The sequence below is a fragment of the Danio aesculapii genome, chromosome 6, assembly GCF_903798145.1.
Source record: "Danio aesculapii chromosome 6, fDanAes4.1, whole genome shotgun sequence".
NCBI classification, from domain to species: domain Eukaryota; kingdom Metazoa; phylum Chordata; class Actinopteri; order Cypriniformes; family Danionidae; genus Danio; species Danio aesculapii.
The window spans coordinates 32,191,620-32,216,619 of NC_079440.1; the positions used below are offsets into that span (position 1 = coordinate 32,191,620).

Below are 25,000 nucleotides of genomic sequence, written 5' to 3' on the forward strand. Positions count from 1 at the left end.
ATATTACTACTGGGAGAATAATCTGCCTATTTTTTATAATGTAAAAATTTGTTTTGTTTCGTGTATTGCTTTGCTTTTTTTTTTTGTATTTTGTTTTTTGTTTCATGCTTTTTCATTCATTCATTTTCTTTTCGGTTTAGTCCTTTTATTATTCTGGGGTCGCCACAGCAGAATGAACCGCCAACTTATCCAGCACATTTTACGCAGCGGATGCCCTTCCAGCCACAACCCATCACTGGGAAACATCTATACACACTCATCCAGACACATATACAATGGACAATTTAGCCTACCCAATTCACCTGTACCACATGTTTTTGAACTTGTGGGGGAAACCGGAGCACCCAGAGGAAACCCCGCGAACATGGGGAAAACATGCAAACTCCACACAGAAACGCCAACTGACCCAGCCGAGGCTCGAACCAGTGACCTTCTTGCTGTGAGGCTAACGTGCTACTCACTGTGCCACTGCGTCGCCTTGTTTTTCTTTTTTTTTTTTTCATGTTTTGTGTTTTTGTTTTAAAGTTTTTTTTTTGTTGTTTTGTTGTTTTTGTTTTGTTGTGTTGTTTTTTTTATTTTTGTTGTTTGTTTTGGTGTGTTTGGTGTTTTGTTTTGTTTTTTTGTTTTGTTTCATGTTTTTTGTTTTTTGTTTTGTTTTTTGTTTTGGTTCATGTTTTTGTTTTGTTCTGTTGTGTTTTGTTTCATGTTTTTTGTTTTTTGTTTTGTTTTTTGTTTTGGTTCATGTTTTTGTTTTGTTCTGTTGTGTTTTGGTTCATGTTTTGTTTTTTGTTTTGTTTCATGATTTGTTTTGTTGTTTTGTTGTTTATGTTTTGTTGTGTTGTTTTTTATTTTTGTTGTTTGTTTTGGTGTGTTTGGTGTTTTGTTTAGTTTTTAGTTTTGTTGTGTTGTTTTTTATTTTTGTTGTTTGTTTTGGTGTGTTTGGTGTTTTGTTTTTTGTTTTTGGTTTTTGGTTTTGTTTTGTTTTTTGTTTTGGTTCATGTTTTTGTTTTGTTCTGTTGTGTTTTTGTTCATGTTTTGTTTTTTGTTTTGTTTCATGATTTGTTTTGTTGTTTTGTGTTTTGTTTTTGTGTTTTTTTTTTGTGTGTTCAGCATTGATATCGCAATGTGTGCATTTGCAATAGTCACTTCGTCTATATGTGCCAAATATCATGTTCTATCATTATCGGGGGCAAAATATCATGATAATATCGTATCGTTTTACTGTATCTGAATATCTGACTACTACTTATTGCAATATAAATCGTGTTGGGGAAAGTTACTTTTGAAAGTAATGCTTTACAGTATTGAGTTACTCCCCAAAAAAGTAACTAGTTGCATTACTTAGTTGCTTTTTTATGGTGAGTAATGCGATATGTTACTTTTGCATTGCTTTGTATTACCTGGCTGAGGCTTACTCTCTTTCAGAACTTGCTTTTTTTTCTTTCTTTTTTTAATAGAAGAGCTCTGCAATTAACAATGCACTGTATAATCTACACCTACATAGACAATCACAGATTGTCTTTCAGGGCTTCAGATGTTTTGTTTTGTAATTTAGTTTCAGCTTTTTTGAGGAACTCAGTAGATTTATTTTGGTATATGTAAAATGTATGTTTAAAAAATGTACTATTTGCTGTACATGTATAAACAAACAAACAATGATTTTGAGTGTGGAATCTTTACATTAAACCATTTATTAAATTCATTAATTAAATTAGAAAATGCAATAGAGCATATGGCATTTTCACCCGTGGCCTTCATTAACCTAAAACCCTAAGCAATTGAAAACATCCACCTGGTGGTCCATAAAAAAATAAAACATACATTTTATTTATCCATGGGGACTGAATATAGATTTGGTTGTAAACTATTTTCACTTGAGTCTTCAAGAATCCTAGCAACAGCAAGCATCCTAGCAACTGGCGACATCCCAGAATACTGCAGCAAGTTTTACACAAACAAACACCCCCTACATTTTGCTACAAGTAGATGCAATTAAATGATGACTGATATCAAAAATGTATCTCTGTCGCAATGATTTTATGCATCCTTTTTTTCCTATTCTATTATCTTACATGGCATAATACAGTCTGCCGAATCCATAATCCTCCCTGTGTTGTAGTCTTTGGTTCTATAGGGACAAATATGAGCTGTCGAGTAATTAAATGATCACGCCTCTCTCTACATGTCATAGGCTGAGCTGAACATGTTGTGTTGAATCATTGACGTTCTGCTCTGGCAGTAGTGACAGAAGTGCAATATCAATCCTCTGTCTATCTGACAACCGGCTCGTATTTTCTTCCAAATGTGATTTGCCACATTACAGCACTTTGCTTCATCAGTAGTGCAATAAAGCCTCATGCAAATTTGCTTCTACATTAGATAGTAAGTGATGAGTTTAGCATACAAATGTCAAAAAGATTTTGACAGTAAAAAATACTTTGGAATTGCAATACTTTGGAATTGCATTTCACGATGAGATATCATTTGTTTATATTAAAAGGGACATATTATGCATAAAACACTTTTATAAGGGGTTTAAACACAGTTGTGTGGCAACAGTGTGTGAATATAGCCAGCATGTAAAGGAAAAAAACAATTTAATTAAATTTTTTATAATCACGCTTCATTAAAACCGTCTGTAGAAGGACTTTGATTGACATTCTCTATTTGACCCACCCAAGTCCCACCCAATCTCTTTCATTAGCATAGGCAGCCCTGACTGAGAAGCAGCCGTCTGCCATTAGAGTTTTGAATCTGTCTGGGAGGACATTCTAAAGCCCTAGTCAGATCACACGAATTTTGCACGATTTCGGTACAATTTCCTTGACGTAGGGTGTCATGGAGATTCGTAAATGACAAATAGCCAACGTGACACAAGATTCAATCATTTCTTCTGTAATGTGGCATAGTTCACAACAACCGATACTATGCCTGCGACACCTCATGACACCATCGCAGAAAGCCAAGCATTTTAATTTTTTTTCTCGTTCTTCACATCGAGTTCCGTCAAGTGGGTGACACTACGCAATAGGAGCACATAATTTTTCGTTTATATCAGTGGGTGCTGCCTTAATGCACTGGTCAGGTAATCAAAATTAGGCTGCATATTTGCTTGATGGGTCACGGGTGGATAAGTTCAATCATTGGTTATGCAAACTTTAACTATCTTTTCTAAAATATTAAGGTGTTTAAAGCAAATATATCTGACAGACAGGCACGAATATGTAGACACACAACGAGTTTCTGAGTTCTCTCATCCTTTCAACAGAGATTGTTCTTCCGAGGTAATCTGGGAACATGTTCAGTGCTGCGAATACATTGCAAAAGCATTTCCTACTTATTTAAATTTGTCATTAATAGTGAAAACAGTTTAATATAGGCTTCTCTGATACTGTGAATATTTTACTTTAATTTTATTTAGGCTAGGTTATTATTTTATTTAACAAACCAGCACAATCTCATGGCAGTTCGTGTTTTGGAGCATACAGCAAACTTGTTTTGAAAATGCATCACCTCAAACGTTATTCGTTATTTTTGTTTATCGATAACTAACCAACAAAAAATACATTAAAATTAAGATAAAAATTATAGCAAACAAAATTAGTTTCAAAAATGTTATTTTTCCAAGAAAAATATACAAACTATATTTTTGTTTGTGTCCGTCCACTACTCAACTGGGAGAGTGGATGATTTGTTCCGCTCTGTGGAATATAGGGATTTAATTAATGCTTGACTGTAATTGTTGTATCACAAACCTCAGTTATATATTTACTAATTTTTTTATATGTCATTGTTTTAAAGATTATGTCTTGAGCATCTGATTTTTCCTTGCTGCTGATCTGCTTTCATTTTCTCCGTGTCACTCGCTGCAAGTTCAGGCGAGGGAGTGTTTAATAAGCAATCCTGGCAGGAAATTATACATTTAGATTTCAAAGAAAATATCTTAAAATTAAAAAGGAATTATAAGTTTGATCCTATCCATGTCGTAACGAATGCCCTTAAATAATGTAGTTATTAGTTGTCAGCAAGCATCAGTGTTTTTTGAGATTGAACAATGCTTGTCGTAGACGTCACAGGATGGCGCATCGCGAAGGAACATGTAGTCTGGCACATTTGTTACCCTCGACAAGTTAAGATTTTATCAAGGCAAAATCGCATAATCTGACTTGGTGACTTTCGTAACCGACAATAAAAATTGTGTGATCTGACTGGGGCTTAATTCGAATTTAAAGCAACAGTCACCTAAATAACACAAGTTGAATCAAAGCCTAAAAGGGGCAGTTTCAAAGCGTAATAAAAGATGTGTGTTTTGAGCTAAAACTTCACATAAACTGTCAAAAGACATATATGTAAATCTTATTTTAAATGTTGTAAAAATGTAGGTACTCTTTAATATATACATTTTATTATAGTTAAAAGGTTGATTATAAGCCTTTGTGAAATTAATTCTTTTTCAAAAATGTCCAAAGTGAGGTTTAATAGAGCAGAGAACATTTTGCTGCATTTCTTATTATAGTTTTTCATCTGGAGAAAGTTTTTATTTTATTTAATTTTTTTTAGCTGGAATAGAAGCAGTTTTAAACTTCCGTATTTTAATAAATGCTATGTACATTGATTCATTCATTCATTCATTTTCAGCTTAGTCCCTTTATTAATCCAGGGTCGCCACAGCGGAATGAACCGCCAACTTATCCAGCACATGTTTTATGCAGCGGATGCCCTTCCAGCCGCAACCCGTCTCTGGGAAACATCCATACACAATCACCTCACACTCATACACTACGGACAATTTAGCTTACCCAATTCACCTGTACTGCATGTCTTTGGACTGTGGGGGAAACCGGAGCACCCGGAGAAATGCAGGGAGAACATGCAAACTCCACACAGAAACGCTAACTGACCCAGCTGAGGCTCGAAGCAGCGACCTTCTTGCTGTGAGGCGACAGCACTACCTACTGCGCCACTGCGTTGCCCATGCTATGTACAATAATTCCTAATTCTTAAAATCTTAGGTTGTTAAAGTTAGATTAGTATGCTATAAACTAGTATGCACAATTTAAGTTTTTGTAATGTTAACATAGATAAGAATATGCCTTAAAATATTTGTGATAGCTAATGCATACTCATTTTAACATATGAAATCTTATTCTAAAGTGTTGCCATTACATTTATTTAAACATTAGTATTTTGAAAATAAACAATCGTTATAGACAATAATCAGTATTATTAAATACATGTCCACCAAAGCATTTTTTCTCGAGCTGAGTGTTTGTTTTCTATTGTTGTCAATGGTATCGCAGCGTTTTTTTTATTTTATTTTTTTGAGCGCCTACAGCATAGCGAGGCAGTCAGCGTTGAACGCTCTTCATTTTTCCAGACGTTGCAAATTAAACAAAAAAGCAAAAAAAGCAGTGCCCATCAGTGCCCCTTTTTAGCTGTCCAAGCACAGTGGAGGAGGGGTGGGACAATACCATTCAGCGGTCAACCAATAATCTGCTAAAGGATACTCTGTAACGTAGCAACCGATTGAAAAAACGCTCACAGCTGAGCATTTTTAGAACAGTGCTTGCATTTCTGCACAGCAAAAAATGCTTTGATGTACATATATTTAATAAACAATGTTAATAATACATTTTTATGAATATTTTTAATAATTATACTTCTTTAATAGTGGGTACATTAAAGTATTTGTAAAGAACTTTAATGAAATTAAAGTATTTCATTAATACAGCGGTTCCTCGCGGAGTTACATTCTAAAAATAGCCCGCAATAGGTGAAATCTGCCAAGTAGTCCGATTTGGTTTTTACAATTATTATAGATGTTTTAAGGCTGTAAAACCCCACACTACTCTATTTTCTCAGATAGGTATTAACATTTTCACACTTCTCTTTTGTTTAAACACTCATGTAACTTTTACCTTCCTTTAGCATGTCTAACTCTTTGTGCGTTAGCATCTTCCTCTGCCTTTTCGTTAGCTACCGTAGGTGCTATTGATGGTGCAGAATGTTTCGTTTACATTATGGGGTTTGTTTGGGGAGAAAACTTGCAAACACACAGTACAGCACTTCAGAGTCACACTGCTAGCAATCAAAAATTTATGTCAATTTGGCAAGCTAAACGCATTCTGGACTGTACAGGAGACACGGCATGGAGGAGATTAATTGATAAGGGTTTACAACCAATCAGGACGCAGAACAAAATGTGCTAATCAGGACGCAGAGCACAATGCGCTGTAAAACCCCCCCAAAAAAATCAGCAAAACTACGAGACCACGAAAGGTAAACTGTAAAATGGCGAGGGACCACTGTATTCCAAAAATTATTATCAGATTTATTTGTTTGTTTACTTATTTAAGGGTATCCATGTTGGATTGGTCTATTTTAACTTTGAATGAATGAACTTCTAAAATGCTTAAGTAGACTTTAATTGGATGGACTAATTGATATCTGGAAGATGGAATTAATTTTTTTATTTACTGATTTAACTAAATTTATTCGTCCTCATAGCTATGTTTGATAATTGCTACGTCTTTCTCTTTTGCATTCAGCATTGTTTGCCCCTGCACACCTGTGACCCAGTTTAGGGTGGTGACCCGCCAGTAGTGAATTATGTGTCTAGCGTGATCAGAGTTGCAGTAAGGTTTAGAAAAAGTTTGTAGTCTTACAAATTGTCAAGTCCAGCTGTTGATTTTGGATCAGAGAACAATTAGATCTGGAGCACCATGAAGCTCAGTGTCGTTTACCATTGCACGAGTATAGAGTCTTAAGCAGCTCTGACGATGGGGGTCTGGATTTTACAGGTGTCCCTTAAATCGGTAAGCCATGGTGAGGGGTCTACAGCAACACTCATGAAAAATAAATGCAGTGTTTTTATTTAATTGCTGGTGAATTATTGATACACTCCAACATTTAGAAGGTCAAATTAAAATGAGAATGCTGGCAAACATGTCTTGGGGCATTGTCTCAAGACAGTAATCTGTGTGTATACAGTGCGTCATTGGTGGCTTATATAGATTTTTTTTCTGAAGAAATACATTTGTTTACAGCGTTTTAGTACAGTGTTCTGATTAAATTTGTGTCCCTTTTTCATTTTTATTTAAAAAACGTCCAATAGATGATGTCTTGCACTTTTACTTAAAGCAGTTCCTTTTATTGGATCAGCCTTTTTGCCATTATTTCCCTTAACCACAAAAGGTCATCACAGTTTTATTTGATTCGCTTCTTTCTTGTGCTAATTTGAAAATTGCCAGTATCGCTGAAGACGTTTGCCAGTATCTTGGATCAGATGCTGTGCGGTAATAGGCCCATTGCATGTGGTTCTTTAATTTCTATTAAATCCCTGTGAATATAAGCTCTTTAGGTGGAGGAGAAGGCAGGGCTCGGGCTCTGTGGGGTTGCTTGCTTTATTTGATGTGGAAGCTGTTGCCATGGTTTTGGTCCTGGGGGAATAGAAGCACAGGCTGTGACAATGTCTGTTACCTCATTTGACACCTGTGGCACACCTTGGATAGTTTTTAACGGCACAGAGCCGCCGTCAATAGGTTTGACTGCAGAGCGTTGCTGTGGTGGAGATCTGCAGGAATTCTAGTCTTATTAACAAAGAAGAGGTTATTTTTGCAATCGCTTTCTTTTTTTTTCTGCCTGTGAAGGCACAGCCTTTTGTCTCCCCCTCACTGAATCATATGTGTGTGGAAAGAGACTGCAGCGAGCGTGTGAAAGCCGATCTGTGTCAGAAGGAGCATCCAGACAGCATGGAATCCTCATCTTCTTCTGAACGTGCAGCGCATGCTTGCTTCATGGATTTACCTTTACCTCTGAATCTCACTGGATCTATGCCTCGCTCTCCCATTCGGAGCCGTGAGTATGTTTGCTAGCACAAAGTTTTATAATCATTAGGTAATCGTATCTTTTCCGACAATGAAGCTTTTAGCCTAAAGTGCAAGGAGGAGGGAAAAATCAATAGCTTGGCTGAAATAGTTTCTGTGGCTCGGCTAGCTCTAATGATCAGCCGGAGAGCTGGAGTCCTCTGAGTGTGGCCATGCCTAGGAAGAAAAGGACTACGACAACACCAATCATTTCTTTTTCGTCAGGGTACCACCCTGAATGCCAGCATCTATATTTAATGCGCACTGCAAGGCTTTGTTTTGCTTTTAAGAAAGCAATGTGATTGATACCTGCTTGTGGACGATCTTGTAGCCCCAGTCCATTTAGATTAAGAATCCCAGGAGAACTGTGGGCTTTCTGCTGCAACACTTGCCAGTTAATTGAAGCCATTTCCTGCTTCTCCAGGCTCTTAGGTTCTCCCCCATGCACAGAGAGCTCCCCGGTCCTTCATTGATCCTCTCTCAGGTCTCAGCTTGTCTGGAGCTAGAGTCACAGCAGCGCTCGTGGGCAGCAGCGCGATCACCTCCTCCCTTCTCGCTGCCCACTCCACCTTCCAGCATGAGGCTGCTGCACACTTGATCTCCCAGCTGGTGAGGACAGGAAGGTTTGGAGTTGGCTTACGGATGGATTTTGGGCTGTCGGCTCAGACTTCACGCTTTCATTGTTTTGTGGTGGGATCTCTGAGAGGATGCTGTAACCTCATCCAGGTGCACCCTCCCTCTTCTGCCACACTTCCACTTTCCGAACTGCCTCGGCACTTGACAGCTGTTGCTGCTCTGTCCTGTTCCCAAGGGCTGTGATGAACTACATCTTCGGGAACAACACGCTGTACCCTCGAGGCGGTCGGGCCAACACCGCATCCGGCCATGCCACCCCGGGGTCCAAACAGAGGCAGTGGGCCAAGCGGAGCTCCAGTGAGGAACTGCCTTCGTCTTCCTCTCGCTGGCAGCAGCTTTTGGCCTTCTTCACCAGACGCGGTGCCTTCAGCGATTGCATCACAGCAGGAGCGACCCAGGTAACTCTTTTCCTCTTCACACCTGCTGAATGGGATGCGCGTGTACTTGAGCCAAGTGTGGGGAAACCTCGTTGTTAACTAGTTGAACTTTCAGGAATGCATGTTTTAGCCGTTCAGGGTCGAGCTGATTGAAGCGAAGCTTCTGTGTATTTCAACACATCCTAATCATTTCAGAATTACATGCGCCACATATTTGCTTAGTTTGTCCTTTCACTGTTTACGAAGGGAATAGTATATTGTGATACATTACCTGCAGAGATGTTGACTGGAAATGTAGATTGGTTTCCTAAAAAGCAAGTTTCTATATTCTGTCATTTCAGTTGAATAAAAAGTGGTGTGTTGTAGGCTAATGATGGTATCAGATTTTGTTGTTGCGATGTATTGCTGAATCGTTTATCATGATATTCGGAATTATCATGATGTTGACATAAGCTACAGAAAAGTTACTTTAAAATTGATAATGGCAAAAATACTCAGTGTATATTCAGAGTAATCAATTGTTTACATCTAATTAAACTGCAAAAGGATTAATTTTAGTTTAAATACAGCATCATTTTATTAGTTGTAACTTCATTTAATAAAACTATTACAATCATTTTAACATACTATTAACTAAGAGATAAAAATCATTCTTTTTTTTTTTGGCTTAGCCCCTTTATTAATCAGGGGTCGCCACAGCGGATTGAACCGCCAACTTATCCAGCATATGTTTTACACAGCGGATGCCCTTCCAGCTGCAACCCAACACTGGGAAATACCCATACCCTCTCACATTCATGGACATACACTACGGCAAATATTGCTCATTCAATTCATCTATACCTCCATGTCTTTGGACTCTGGGGGAAACCGGAGCACCCGGAGGAAACCCACGCCAACACGGGGAGAACATGCATACTTCACACAGAAATGCCTACTGAACCAGCGTCCTTCTTGCTGTGGGGTGATTGTGCTACCCACTACGCCACCATGACGCCCGAGAAATAAATCAGCTAAGATTAATATAAGCTTTTGTAGTTTTTGTTTTGAACCTAGTTAAATTAACCAATGTTAACTTTTTGAGCCCTATTGCAGTATTAAGTTACTATTGCCCTATAAACAGTCACATAATTTTAATTATTTACATTTTCAGCATGTAGTAGGCCAGATGTGAAATTGTTAACTGTTAAGCTAACCAGTTCAGTCTCCAAGCATTTAGTGCTGTGCTGAACACCACTGCAAATACAATGACAGTTTTCTTAAAAAGCACAATAATAGTTCATAGTGTTTTGAAGTGCCCACAATATCAATATTGTGCATGTTCATTATCACGATATATTAAACTTATTCCATATCAGCATATGTCTAGTTTGTTGGGTTATTTGAAGCTTGTTCGGAGTGACACAGCTTTCAATACTTAATTTCTTAACCATTTCATAGTAGTCTTATGTTTACATTCTCTATAATTTTGTCATAGCATGCTATTACATTTTTATGGCTAGCACACACAATGGTATGCTTACAGATAAAGCTACTTAGGTGTTCAATTAATTATATTTGCTTCTTGTAAACTATACAGTGAAGGCTCATTTAATTGAGAGTTAGAATGCATAATCATATTGGACAGCTGAAGTATCTGCTTCCCATACAGTAGGAAGAGGAAAGCACTCAATTGGTGAATGATGGTACTCTTGGATCTAATCACATGAAGCGGTCAAGTCAAAGTGGTTCAGGTTCTTCATTCCAGCAAGAAGTGACCTAAAGGGGCAGACCAAAAAAATCAAGCAGTCTCTCAGGTACTGTAGACTGGTTCTGATCCCAAGGACAAATGGTCACTCATTGTTTCACAGCGGGGTCATGCCCTGGAATGAAAGCAGGACAAATAAAAGCAGCAACAAAGGGCTTTTGGAGCCAGTCCTTTTATTCCTGCCATTGACTCTGTTACCACACTGTGATAACTTCATCTCTTTTTCATGAATGTTTTCAAAAGGCCAAACCGGCAATTCTCGCCAAGGATAACTACATAATTGTGCTTTTACAGAGTGATATACAGTAGTCTGGAAATATTTGGAGTGCTTTAAACTTTCAGCTCACCTACAGTAGGATCTGTGTGTTGGCTAACTATTAGAAGCATGTACAGTACACACTATTTGAACTAAAAACAAATAGACGATGGTTGAAGATAGATTTAGTTGGGCTATCTGTGGACAATCAAATAGTATTGTTCAAATTTAAAATACTGAATCTGGCACACAATGAAAATTGGATATGAAGTGATATAAAGGCAATATATGCAAGATATAGATACCATGGATTTGTGATGCAACCCAATGCAACTCACTAAATCATTGCAGAGTTGGACTGGCGTTATGAACACTTGAAATTTTGTAGGTATGTACTATTGCTGCTGTTGTAGTTTTAACTCCCTTGTCTGTTTCTGAACACATTTGTGGTTCATCTGTAGTAGTTTTGAGTACTTGTTGACTTTGTGATTTAACAGTGAATCAAGGTTAGAGCTTAAACTAATCGTGACTCTCCTTGCTTTTGTACAGATTAAATAAACTTAGAATATTTGTTTTACAGTTGACTTTCATCGTTGAAATGCAGACATTCTAATCTTTCAGCAGACTCATGTTTCAGGTTTGTGTGAAGTATTTGCTAAGTAAAAAATTGAATTTCAATGAGACGGCATGATGGCAGACATGCATTCTTTTTTAATTTATATCACAAAAAACATTTCGTTTTATTATGGGTGCACAAAAATAATAAAAACACTTTACTGTTTTTAAATATGCACTTTTTAAATATGCATTTAAATAACACTTATCTGTATTACAAAAATAGACAGGGTATTTTGAGTTTGATATGTTTTTTATTAGAACAAAACAGAAAAAAAAAATCTTAATACCCAGAGGTATCTAAACTCGGTGCTGGAGGGCTGTTGTTCTGCATAGTTTAGCTCCAGCTTCCTTCAGTACACCTGCCTGGAAGTTTCTAGTATACAGTACCTAGAAAGAGCTTTATTAGCTGCTTTAGGTCTGTTTAATTGGGGTTGGAATTAAAATATGCAGGACACCGGCCCTCCAGGATCGAGTTTTGGCACCCCTGGTTTACACAATCTATAAAACAAATGGCAATTTGTAAAAAAAATATATATATATTTTATTAAAATTAGTTAAAAATAATAATAATAATAATAATAATAAAATACAAAAAATAAAATAAATGTAAAAACATTAAGTAAATTAATTAAAATAAAACTATAAAACTATAATGATTAAAAATAAACATGCACCATAAAGAGTAAATACTATACACCTTCAAGTTTTATTTGGTCAAACTCAAGACATTGAAATTGGAGTGGAAAAGTAAAAGTAAAATTGTCCATGAATCATAAGTGCCCTACTTTCCACTCCTAAAAAGATAAGCAAGGAAGAGGCCCCAGATTTTTTCAAAATTTTAAGAAACATCTGCACTAGCAAAACAAATTCTTTCAAGCTGAAGAGCAGCAGCCATTTCAGTCAGCCATTTATGAAAAGTACAGTGCTCAACATAACTGAGTACACCCCATTTTGAAAATGAACATTATCTATTTCTCAGTGAATATAGGCAATTTATCTACAGTAGGTGCATTTAAACAAAACAGATTTATTAAACAGATAAATTTATTAAAATAAGATTTTAGTAACCAAACATATTTAGCAAGATAAAATAAAATATATATCAGTAAAAATGAAAAGATAATCCAATTAAATTTAAGTAAAATGTTGCAAAAAAAATAAATAAATTACAACCTACAAAATATCAACTAATTTTTTTTTGCTTTTCTTGATGTTTCTTCTTTTTTTTTTTATAACATAAATTTGGCTCTACTAGTTTTTGACCATTATCGTAAGTTATTTTGTTAGATAAGCTCCAGAATTGGCTTCAGTACTGACTAATCGAGTGTATATGTACAAATATAATATTATACAGCTTCCATTTAAAAATCTGAATTTAAAAGATAGATTTGTAAGGGGTGTACTTATATATGCTGAGCACTGTAGGTGGTAAAGTGGACTTCCAATCAATCAAGATTACCTTTTTAGCCACCACCATACCAAACATTATAGATATTTGCTTATTATATGACCATGCTAACACAGAGTCAGAGCATCCAAAGGGCTAATCCAATATCTGGACTTATGTTTACTCCTAAAACATTTGAATAAAACTAAAATATATTCTTTCAAAACTCAGAGATCTCAGGGCAAAACCAAAAAATCTGAGCATATGTTACCTCTGAGCTGTTGCATCTGTCTTATAATGGGGAAACTGAAGGGAAAATTTTATTGAGTTTAGTTTTGGTATAATGTAGCCTATATACCTATAAACTGTACGAATTGTAATCTTGCGTTGATAGAGCAGGTATGAAATTGCTTCAGCCCCTCTTCCCATGTATCATTTGAAATGTTAATACCAATATCCTCTGACCATAGAGAGTTAAATACCCATGCCATGTTCCAACTTCAGACCAAAATAAAAGTTTGTTATTGATTATTGAATAGTAATCTTCCCCTACAGTGGCCCCTTAACTGCTGTGACCAAATTATAGACGAATTACCAACATATGGGTCACACAGGTCCCCGGTTGCAAAAAAAAAAAAAAAAGACCGGCAACAATAGCAAACATGTCGTGTTGTGCAGTAGGATGCCAAATTCGAGTCCAAAAATAGAAAACTTAACTTTTACACCACACTGCTTTAATGCCAACTGCAGACGTCTTTGGCTAAGAGGGAGCTGAATGAAGTGACAACCTAATTAAAAATGCTGGACTCTACAGCTCTCATGTTAGATCAGGTAAGCTCATGCTATGCTGAATCAAATACATTACTCGTTTTTGATTGCAGAAATGATTTCAGCAAAAACAGTTACATATGGTGAATTAAACTGCAGACACTGAATGCTAAGAATGAAACGTGAAAGTGTAATTTATTTAGGTAAAGTTGGTTTTATATTCACACATTCATTCAGTGACAACTTGTGACACACTCCCTATATTGTTTACCACGGCACTTTGAATATTCGGTCTGAAATAACCTGCAAGTGTGACTTGAAAACAACATTAACACTGTTTATTTGACTGTGAACAATGTTGTACTTTGATAATCATTAGCTGCTAATATGATTTCGCTATTTAAAGTTTGCAAATAATACTTTTATGAGTTATTAAGGAGAAAGTCCGAATGTGCGAATATAAAACCAACTTTACCTTTATGTGTAAGTTCACATACCCTGCCATACAGGTGTAGTTCGCTGTCAGAATGCAGATGTTTTGCTTGTTGATGATTAATTACCCAGGCCTTGTATATTTCCATCTTCTTTCCTTGTCTTTGTCTAGGCAGAACCTCGGTTTTTAGCACTACATAGTGTTGAATCTGGTAATCATGGAGCATTATTTCTTGCACATGACCACACAGAACAACATTGTTGGCATCAAAAGACTTGTAGGCCTTTAACTTCTCTCTTGTAAAATCACTTGAAGCTTCAATTAGATTGTATATTTCGGGCTGGATGCTTGGTCATTTCGGCTTATCCAATATCCATTGGAAGGGTGCTGTCACAAATGGACCTGTCAGACAAATGCCGCTCACTTTAACGTTAATTTTGCCGAATCACTGTGCTTATCACCGGGTGACGAGCTGTTATAATACGCTGAAAGCATTATGCAAATAATATATATAATATGTAATCAATATGTTTTATTTCTAAGACAAAAACAAACTCTGAACCGCATCAGATTTCATTTCCTCGCTGAAAATGCTAGCGCTCCCGGTTTTTTTCTGCCACCTCCCTGCGCGCGCATCCTGAATGTTTACAAACATGGTCATTCATCTATTGAGTTAGTGAGTTGAGTGTTTTGAGGGTGCGTGCTTTTTTTTTTCCTTTTGATAAATTTGAAGCTTCAGTCAGTGTTAACCATATTTATATATCACAGCTGAATGTAACAAATACTTCCATGTAATAAAATAAAGAAGTTTAGCTTCACCTTGATCTCAATGAAATAGAGAAAACTGTTGCAAAGACTCCAAGGTAATCTGAATCCATTGGCTGCTAGATTTATGCACTATTTGAGGTCATGGATCCTCTTAATGAGAACGCAAATACATGTACAGTAGATCTGTGGTTTACATCAAAAATAATTTATGAGCATGAAAGTCATCTTACACTGAAGGAGGGAAATTATTTAACTGGGAAAAATGCAAAGTAGTTGATCTTTTTTTTTCACAAAAGCTTAAGTGAGACTGGAAGAGAATGGCATCTGAAGACAGTATTTTCTTTAGATCATGCGTTTTTGTTGCAGTTCTTACATGTCTAGGCTGCTTTTTATCATTTAATGGGTCTTAAAGCAGTCAATGAAAAGAAAGTGTGTTAGAGTCATTCCACTGACTCTTTGACTTGTGGATCCGGTGCAATGATTTCGAAGTACTGTGTACAGTATGTGTGTGTACAATAGCATTGCCAAGACTGGTTTCGCTCACTCTTTCTCTCTCTATATATATACTATATTTTACATTAAATAAATATTAGCTTCACTTAAGTTACTACAAAATCTGTGTAAAATGACAAAATTGGTTTTAAACATTTGCATATTTCTTTAGTGGCTAGTGTGTAGCCTGTAATGTGTTTTGTGTCTTTTGACCACTTTTGACCACTTTCCTGATTTCCTGATTTATTGGGGGGTACATGTATGGGCTTTATCTGATATATAAAAAGATATTAAATATATAAGCTTGAATCATTTACATAAGAAAATGTATCGTACATATAAGCCAGGGGTCACCAATCTCGGTCCTGGAGGGCTGGTGTCCCTGCAGGAATTAGCTCCAACTTGCCTCAACACACCTTCCTGAATGTTTCAAGTATACCTAGTAAGACCTTGATTAGCCTGTTCAGCTGTGTTTGATTAGGGTTGGAGCTAAAATATGCAGGACACCGGCTCTCCAGGAACAAGTTTGGTGACCACTGATATAAGCAATTGAGGTACATAGATGCTGTTTGGAGCTGTGGGAACTCAGCTGAAATAAAAAGAAATGAGAAGTTAACAGCCTAAACTAGTTCTCTGTCTTCTCTGTCTCTGAACACTAATCTTCCAATCTGAAATGCTCATCTTCAGTTCATATGAGCAAGCCTGCACTGTAAAATATTTGACCTTAAATTTACAGTAAATTAATTGCTAATAATTGATTCACTTTCACAGTAAATTACTTAATTTCACAATAAAATTCTGAATACATAAAATTGAACAGTTAAAGGGCACCCAGGTTACCCCTTTTTCCAGATTTAAGATAAGTCTTTTGTGTCCCCAGAATGTGTCTGTAAAGTTTCAGCTCAAAACAACCTATCTGAGTATTTGTTATAGCTGACTGAAGTGTCTGTATTATAGCCGGTAAAACCCTGTTTTTTTGTACTGGGCCTTTAAGGCTAGTCCTCCCCGTCCACCTTTCCCACATGCCTGTCAGCAACATGCCTCAATCGCCGCCCTCGGTTGCCTCAGAAAGCAGATCTCATGTCGCGTTTGTGAGAAATACTACAGTAAGAACTTTACCAATCAGTATTTGATGCATTTTTTGTGAGTTGCAACCATGAGTCACACACAATGTTGTTACAAAGTTCACGCGCACACACAGTGAGGACAGACACACACACACACTCACAGACAGCGCGCATATGTGACAGGATACAGGTTAATTCTCACTGCTGTATGGATATTTGTTATGTTAATGTACAAAATAAACCTGATTTAACGTCCACAAACCGAGATTGAAGCGTCTTCCTTTATAATTGTTCTGACACGCGGCTGTGCTGATGAAGTAAAGCTAAGCTAAATCGCTGTAATTCATTACACACATGCTCTGTTTTACAAACATTTTAAACTTGTAAAACTCACTCTTGATGATGTTTGATGATGACTGATGATCCTAGCAAACTGAACAGACCTTTTATTCTCGGTTGCTTTGCGCACGTCTGGTCTTGTTGATATGATTATACACGTGACTACCGGAACATGTTAATACTCACAGCTGTCAATCAATATTGGTGGGCGGGGGGACCACACTCCTACATCAAGTTGCGGTCGATCTGAAAACTGCTCCAATTGGTCCACCGTTTTTACGTTGTTAAATTTGGAAAAAAAAGGACTCTGTGTGTTTATATCACCCCAATATGACTGTCTTTACACTACATCTACACACGTCTGTCCAAACAGCTTTAAAAGTAGATTTTTCACCATAGGTGCCCTTTAAATCCTGTAAAGTGACACTAATGTAATTTAATGTGAAAAATTACAGTAACAAGTTGTGAAATTCTGGAAATTTATTACAGTGTGTGTAAGAATGTCGAAATAGAAAGTACCGTTTCGCCTGTTTACAGTGCTGATTATTATAACCAATCACACACTTTTCTTTTGAACCAAGGGCCAATCAAATTGGTTTACACATGCATGTGTGTTTGGTGGCTGAATTCTGTACTCTTGAGAATTCACAAATGAAAAAAAAGAAGACTAGATTAAAGCTTTCTGCGCTGAACACAATAAAGATGTTTTTTTTTACCTGTGCTTTTAATGCTAGTTATGAAAATGAACTGTTGGAAATGGCATGAATGAACCTCCAAATAATCACAATTTAAAGCTAAAAAATAACAAAATGACTTGGTAGTTCAAGAGAAGCAGTGTAAGATTCGTAGATCTGCATCTTCCTGGGAGCATGCGAAGCCTCGCAGGTCTCACTGCAGCTTCAGCTGTTGCCATGGTGTTGCCATAGCAATCATCAAGCAAGGACATTTCATCATGTGGCAGCCCTTGTTTATTTATTTCTCATATGTGTTGAACATGGAGCTTTTGCATGACGCCATCTCTTTCAACGGGTACGATGGGCAGGTGGAGCTCTGGCTCTTGGGTAAACAGCAGAGGAGGTGGCCCTGGCTTCATCAATCACCATCGTAATAGCCACCCGATCACCCTCCGTGACCCTGCCCATTAACCTTATTAGTTGAGCTGAGACAAAAAAGAGGGATCCTCCTTCCTGGCGTAATTTATGGCTCCAGCAAGGTTGCAGCAGATGAGCGTTTCTTCTTGAGGGAGCCGAGTGTTTCTCAGTGCTTGCCGGGGGAGGTGGAGGAGAGAAAGATCTGTGGGCTGCGTGTGAGTAGGAGACAATCTCCACAATGAATCATGGCAACAGCACTGAACACTTCGCTTCCCAGTTTAAGGCAAGACACTGCAGGTGAATTGGGTACAAAAAAGCAGGGGTTCTCAATGTCTACGTTAAAAGATCTAAATCGGAATTTTTACTAAAGTCAAAGGTCCAGAACAATTGATATTACATGCATCACAAGTCAACACTAGTTATTTTTTTTTAAATAAAGGGGCATTTGCATTTACAACACATTAAATACAATGCAAATGTGGCAAAACCAATCATATAAGTGCATTTTTGTGCAAAATACAACAAAAGATATGCCAAAAAAGGTGAAAAATACAAAAGGTGTGCAATGTCTAATGTGAAAAATGGCACTGTCTGTCTTTCATCAGCTGCCTAACCCATGGCACAAAAGGTGTGCCACAAAGACAGAGACACTGGCCTAAATGTTCATTAGACATGCTGCTGCAGTATTTGTTCTTCAGAACATTCATTGTTGAGAATACGAAAACTTTAGGTGTTGTAGTTTTGCGTTCCTTATCTATATTTTGTGGATACTGCCGTTCAAAATGTCTGTGTTTCGTTTCCTAGTGGCGTTTCACATTTTCACTCTTTACAACTCAATACAAATCACTATTAGCCTGTTCGATCACATGAAGATTCGTAGACTGTAAAACCCAAAAAGTGAAGGTAACTCAAACCATTTGAGGAAACCGATTGCAACAAACCATTTAGGTTCAAAAACGAATCTTAATGGGGCGACGTAGTGGCGCATAGGTAGTGCTGTCGCCTCACAGCAAGAAGGTCGCTGGTTTGAGCCTCGACTGGGTCAGTTGGCGTTTCTGTGTGGAGTTTGCATGTTTTTCCTGCATTCGCGTGGGTTTCCTCCGGGTGCTCTGGTTTCCCCCACAGTCCAAAGACATGCGGTACAGGTGAATTGGGAAGGCTAAATTGTCCGTAGTGTGTGAGTGTGAATGAGTGTGTATGGTTGTTTCCCAGAGATGGGTTGTGGCTGGAAGAGCATCCGCTTCGTAAAAACGTGCTGGATAAGTTGGCGGTTCATTCCGCTGTGGCAACCCCGGATTAATGAAGGGACTAAGCCGAAAAGAAAGTGATGAATGATGACGAATCTTAATGAGTACTTTGAACTTAATCCATTTTAGTAAACAAAGCCATTTGAGCTCTGTAAAACCTGATAAATGAAGAGAACTCAAACCAACAGAGTACTGTAAAACCCAATAAGCTAAGACAACTCAACCCGTTTGAGAAAACCGATTTCTACAAACCATTTGAGTTAAAAAACAAATCTAAATGAGTACTGTCAACTTACTCCATTTAAGTTGAAGTAGTGAGGTATTTAAATAACTCATTACCTTTAACACTGAGTTCAAAACCCTTTTTAAATGAGGAGAATTATGAATGTGAATGCGATGGATGAACTGATGACCTTTACGGCCAATCATAGTAATTTCTGTTGAGCATGTGAACACAATGGCAAAACAGCGCTGTTTAAGAATGCAATCAACAATGCCTTAAATGTTAACGGGAAATAGGCGTTTTTTTAGTACTGAAATTTTGTATCGTGACATGTCTAATATAGTGAAAGAATTAGTTCATTAACTTGAGTTTGATAAATGGCATCTAAAACGTGTGTTTGGGAAAGAAAACATTAGCTAACTAGTGCTATTTCCCTTAACTTAGCAGAAAATGTGGTCTGATATCCCTATTTATTTTTACTATTCATTCAGAACGGACCTTTGTGTTACTTGGAAGGCAGTGAAAGTATAAATTTGTGTCACTTTCTCTTCACTGATGAGATATGCAGCCAGGTACACAACGTTCCTGTGTGACTCAGGCAATACTTCCGGATTTCTTCCCACCCCAGCTTGGATTTCGCTGTTTAAAATTGCGGCCCTGTGAAATCAGTCTGTAGTATGAATTGTGACCTAAACTAAAGTGTTACCAATCAAAGATACAATGTGATATGATACAATACGATTTGATGCAGTGGAAGTATGACAGAGTGAAAAAACACTCAAAAATGGACAGATGCATAAAGCAGTGTTTTTGCCTGTAGTCCAATTTCTTAAGATGCTACAAAGTCCATTTCGATGCATCCTCTGGCTCAGTTTGTATGGACGTATTAGAGGTGGTTTGAATGATTTGAGTGCTCATTAATTGCTAATTTGCCATTAAGCTGGTGCTTTAATCCAAACAGCATGTTGTAGATGGTTTGCAGTGGCAGCACCTCTTGACCGGATTGGTGTTAAGTGTGTTGTACGAGTGCATAATAGTGACTGTGGTTACAGATGCGTGAGTGCAGGACGACCAGCAGCAGCACTCACACATGGAGGAAAGTCTTACCACAGCTTCACAAGCCCATCAAATACAATTAGGCTTAACCTTTAGAGAAAGGAGTTCAAATGAATTAATAAGAAATAGTGGCTAAATTTTAAGCTGTTTTAGAGTGGTTCGGTTTAGTATTTTAATCTTATTATACTGTTAACTTTTTCACTGTCACCAAGAATAAAATTAACAACAATTAGGTGAAAGAATAAAATAATTGTTAGCCCTCCTTTAAAATTTTAATACTTTTTCCAAATATTTCCCAAATAATGTTTAACAGAGCAAGGTATGGCTGCGCCGATAAACGATATTATATCGAATAGTGATAAAATGTATGTCAATTATTGACAATAATAAGCCCTGGTCTTTTTACTCTATATTGATTTAAGAGCCAATCACACGGCAGAAATGTGCAACAATAGGAATCTAAAAGAGTGTTGATATTAGAGATGCATCGAATTTTCAGCCACCGAAAATTTATCGGCCAAAAATATGTTATACCATTTAATGGACCCTCTAATTTTTGTGGCTTTAGTCATTGTTGGGGTACTCTTTTAAATATGCAAGCGTTAACGACCTATAACGAAGTATTTATTGTTATCAGTCAATATGGAAAACGATTATCGAGATGGCATTTTTGCCATATAGCCCAGCTCTAGAGCAAGGCATATTTTCGTCTGTAGAATATATGATTATTATTATTAATATTATTCTTATTATCATCATTGATTCCATAGTTTGTTGAAAATTCTTTTTTGTTTTGATTTTGTTTGGCTGGAGGGTGTGCATTAATTTATTTGAAGCGCACAGGCAGTTCCAGTCAGTTTTGATCATTTTTTGATCGTTCGAAAAAAATGCCTTTCTCCTAATCATTGGTAGTTCACATCTCACATGTGCTACACAGGAAACCGATGAGGATGGTCAATGGCGGATGGGAAATCTACAAAATTTAAAAAATACTCATCTATTATACCACAAAATCAAGATTTAAAAGTTTTTTAAGCGACAATGTAGTTAATTTAAAGTCAAATCGGCAGTTTATGTACAGTATATAGCACGTCTTTGAAAATTACCTTCAGCATATACAAACTCTGAGCTTCAGGCAGTCAGCGGCAGCTCCATAAACAGCTTCCTGCCAAGAGAAGCTTTACATTGGCCAGACAATCTGAGGACCTGCCACTGGATCTCAATGCACTCTGGAATTCTTGCATCTCTCTGTTGTTAAAAAACGTGATATATATAAATGATCTTGTTTGTGTCTAACGGTCAGTCTTTGGTCTTTTGAACCAAGGTATTCTCCGCTAGCTCGTTGTGTGGTCCTTTGCCTGCACATCATGCATTAAAATTCTTTAATGATAATATTAACCAAAAATATTTAATATAAATATAACTAAATACATATTTAGCAAAGTCAATTTAGAAATACACATATTATATAATGTATGAATTACAAAATTTACATTTTTAAATATGTATTTTATTATATTTATATGAATAATTTTTGGTTGATATTATTATTATTATTATTATTATTACTATTATTATTAGTTCATAAATACTACTGCTACTTGTTACAGCTACTATTGTTACTACTACTAATTATAATAAAAGAATAGTACTATACTACCACTATTAATACTAATGATGATGATGACAATGATAATAATAATAATAATAATAATAATAATAATAATAATAATAATAATAATAATAATAATAATAATAATAAGAAGAAGAAGCAGAAGCATATACCAGCAATAAACCATTGACAGATTGAGCAGGGGGACTTGCAAAAATGGTGGCAGTTTTCAGTGAACAGTTCTCTTTTCACAGGCTAGTAGCAAATTGTTTTTAATAGGCAGAGAAGTGTTTTAATGGCTTTGCTAAGTGTGAGAGTGGAAAGTGTAAAACTGTACACATCAGATTTACTGCATGTTGTGGTTCTCTTGACACTCTTTCAATGTAACTGAAAACTGCAGTGACTGCGATTGTTTGTGCTATCTTTAGTGGTGGTTTAGATTGTGTCGAAACGTGGAGAAATGCTTCAGATACGTTTATAGCTCTATAGTGGTTTTATATCACATTAAATAAAGATGTGAAAGCTTTTCATTGACTTCTGTTTAATGCCATGTAGCGGAGGCCTATTGATTAGATCTAACGTATCCATCTGGTCATAAATACACAAAAGGAGTCAAATTCCTCGTTCGTTGAGTTTTCAGTAAGCGTTAGTTTGTGAATGAGACAGAAGCAGGCCAGCGTGACGTCCATCCAGATCCCATGTCAGTGAAAGATCACTCTGACAATCCCGGTGAACAGCCGTCTTTATTGATTAGACTGTTCAGAGGGAAATGCAAGCTTGTAACGTAAGCTGTTGGCCCAAGACTTGCCTTTGGCTAAACATGAACACTCTAGACTTCAACTGGGTTTTCAGACTCAAGGACGCGCTTTAGGCTTGTACGTTTGAGATTAATGCTTCAGCGTTTGACGCACAATAACATCTATTGTCTTTGATTTACACCGATTTAGACTTGTGAGTCATATCAATCTAGGTAACGTTTAAGTTTAACTGTCAATTTATACCATTTACTATTGGTTTATTACCTGCCTATTATTAAGATACGAACTGTTTATTAGCACTTATAAAGTATGATCTTATTGTACATCCCTAATCCTACCCAATACCTAAACCCATCTACTACCTTACTAATAATTAATAAGCAGCCAATTGGTAGTTTGAGCTAAAAGTCTTAGGAAATGGTTTGTTAATAGTGAGAATTGTACATTAAAAGTGTAAGCTTAATCTCTGTCAATGAATCACTTTAAATGTATTGGTAACAATTTATTTTGGGTCTCACTTTATTATAAGGGTATATTAATGTCAGGCCCGTAGCCAGCCTGGTGAAAGCGGTGGTTCTTTTTCTCAAAATGTGGACCTTTTTGCAGTCATACACCTCATTTTCTATTTAATTATGAGATTTAAATACTGCATTTTAGTGACATTTTAGGCACAATTTTTTTTGCTTGTCAGATGGTCATCATAACCACAATTGTTTTGATGTACCAAACACATGTCCTAAAGATTTAGAATAAAGAAATATGAAACCAATACTTATTTTTTTTATAAAAATGTATCACATTATATATCATTAGAAAACAAATAAGAATCTGTTAAAGTTTTAAATAAAAAAAACTGTGGCCTATTGTCATTTATTAGGCAAATAACAAACTGGCCAGCATGATTTCAACTTTCCTCGGTCAGAATTTGGGATGCCGAATTTGGCACTTCAGAATGGGAAGTCACACCGTAGCAACAGCCGACACAGGATTCTACTTGGTCTTCAAGCCTTCTTCGATAGGTTTTTTCATAGATATTTTTTTTTTACAATTTATGATGGCATAGGAGTCTAAATAGGACAAATGACCTCATGTTTGGGACAATTTAGTAAATACATTAGCATTAACCTCTACAGCCTTATTGTAAAACAATGTTAACGCACGTCATGTTACAGTAATGTTATTGTACTACATTGTTAGCAATTCTTGGCTTTCAGAACATTCTTGGAATGAGTATCACTATATGAAGGATTAAAGAACATTTTGTACATTAATGTGAGGCCACAATATTTATTTGATTTTGTGGGGTATACTTAGATTTTGTGTTTCTTTCCACAAAACACCAAATAATAGCCACTTCAACACAGTCTAGGATTTTTTAAACTCTTCTATAAACACACTTTAGCATTTATTCAAAGACATAAAAAATAAGATATTTATTATTTATAAGATATTTCTTTCTGGATTATTCTGTATAGTGGGGCATGTTTTTTTTTTAAACATGTCCCACTATACAGTTAAAAATGATTCATTAAAAGTTTAACATGCTAGGCTTTTCAATATGATTTGAATCTACTTTTCAAATGACACTTATCTTGTGTGTATTAATTAGAAGTAATTAATATAATGTACTTGTACTTAGGGCTGGGCGATTATTCGAAAAAATAAAATAAAATAAAATAAAAAAAGTAATCGAAATCGACATTCAGAACCTGTAATCGATTTAATTTTTCCAGGTCAATTTTTTAAAATTATTTCCCCTACCACATGTGGAGTCACTTGACCCTGCTCTGTTAAGCTTTGATTTTTACTTCTGCGGTCACTATTTTGTTTATAAAAGTGCAAGTTATTTATTTTCACTTTTTTTTTATAGGCAATGTGTGTTTTAATTTCAGTTGTTTAGCGTTGATGTTCAATAAATAAGCCTAGACAGTAGATATTAGATAGTAGATAGTGTGTGTTGCACCCTTCATTTAAAAAATTCTCACTTTTAATATATGAGCATATTTACTGTACAAAACTATGAGGGCAAAAAAATACAATAAAATGAAAAAGTTATTAATCGTAATCTAGTTGAAATGTTTAATTAATCAAGATTTTTTTTTTTTATTTTAGGCCAAATAGCCCAGCTCTACTTTTACTTTTGCATACTTAATACTTTTCATATTTTAGACATTATTATTTAGCTATTATCTGATCATTTGTATGTGTTTTTTTAATGTGATTTTGGCATTTTATGAATTGCTGTATTCACTAAGGTCAG

General features: G+C 36.2%; 1 protein-coding gene across 17 annotated transcripts in view; it reads left to right on the forward strand.

The window, feature by feature from the left end:
* Positions 1-25,000, forward strand: part of dlg1a (discs large MAGUK scaffold protein 1a) — a 242,441-nt gene that overhangs the window by 115,369 nt on the left and 102,072 nt on the right. The window contains exons 1-2 of one of the 17 annotated variants that reach the window (XM_056459992.1): positions 8,202-8,899; positions 19,306-19,317. The exons of 14 other annotated variants lie outside the window; for them this stretch is intronic. In XM_056459992.1, the coding sequence (XP_056315967.1) occupies positions 8,684-8,899; positions 19,306-19,317 (228 nt within the window). In that variant the 5' untranslated portion in view covers positions 8,202-8,683. Of the gene's footprint in view, positions 1-8,201; positions 8,900-19,305; positions 19,318-25,000 lie in introns of those variants that run through there. 2 more of the 17 variants (XM_056459987.1, XM_056459988.1) reach the window with 2 other exon arrangements.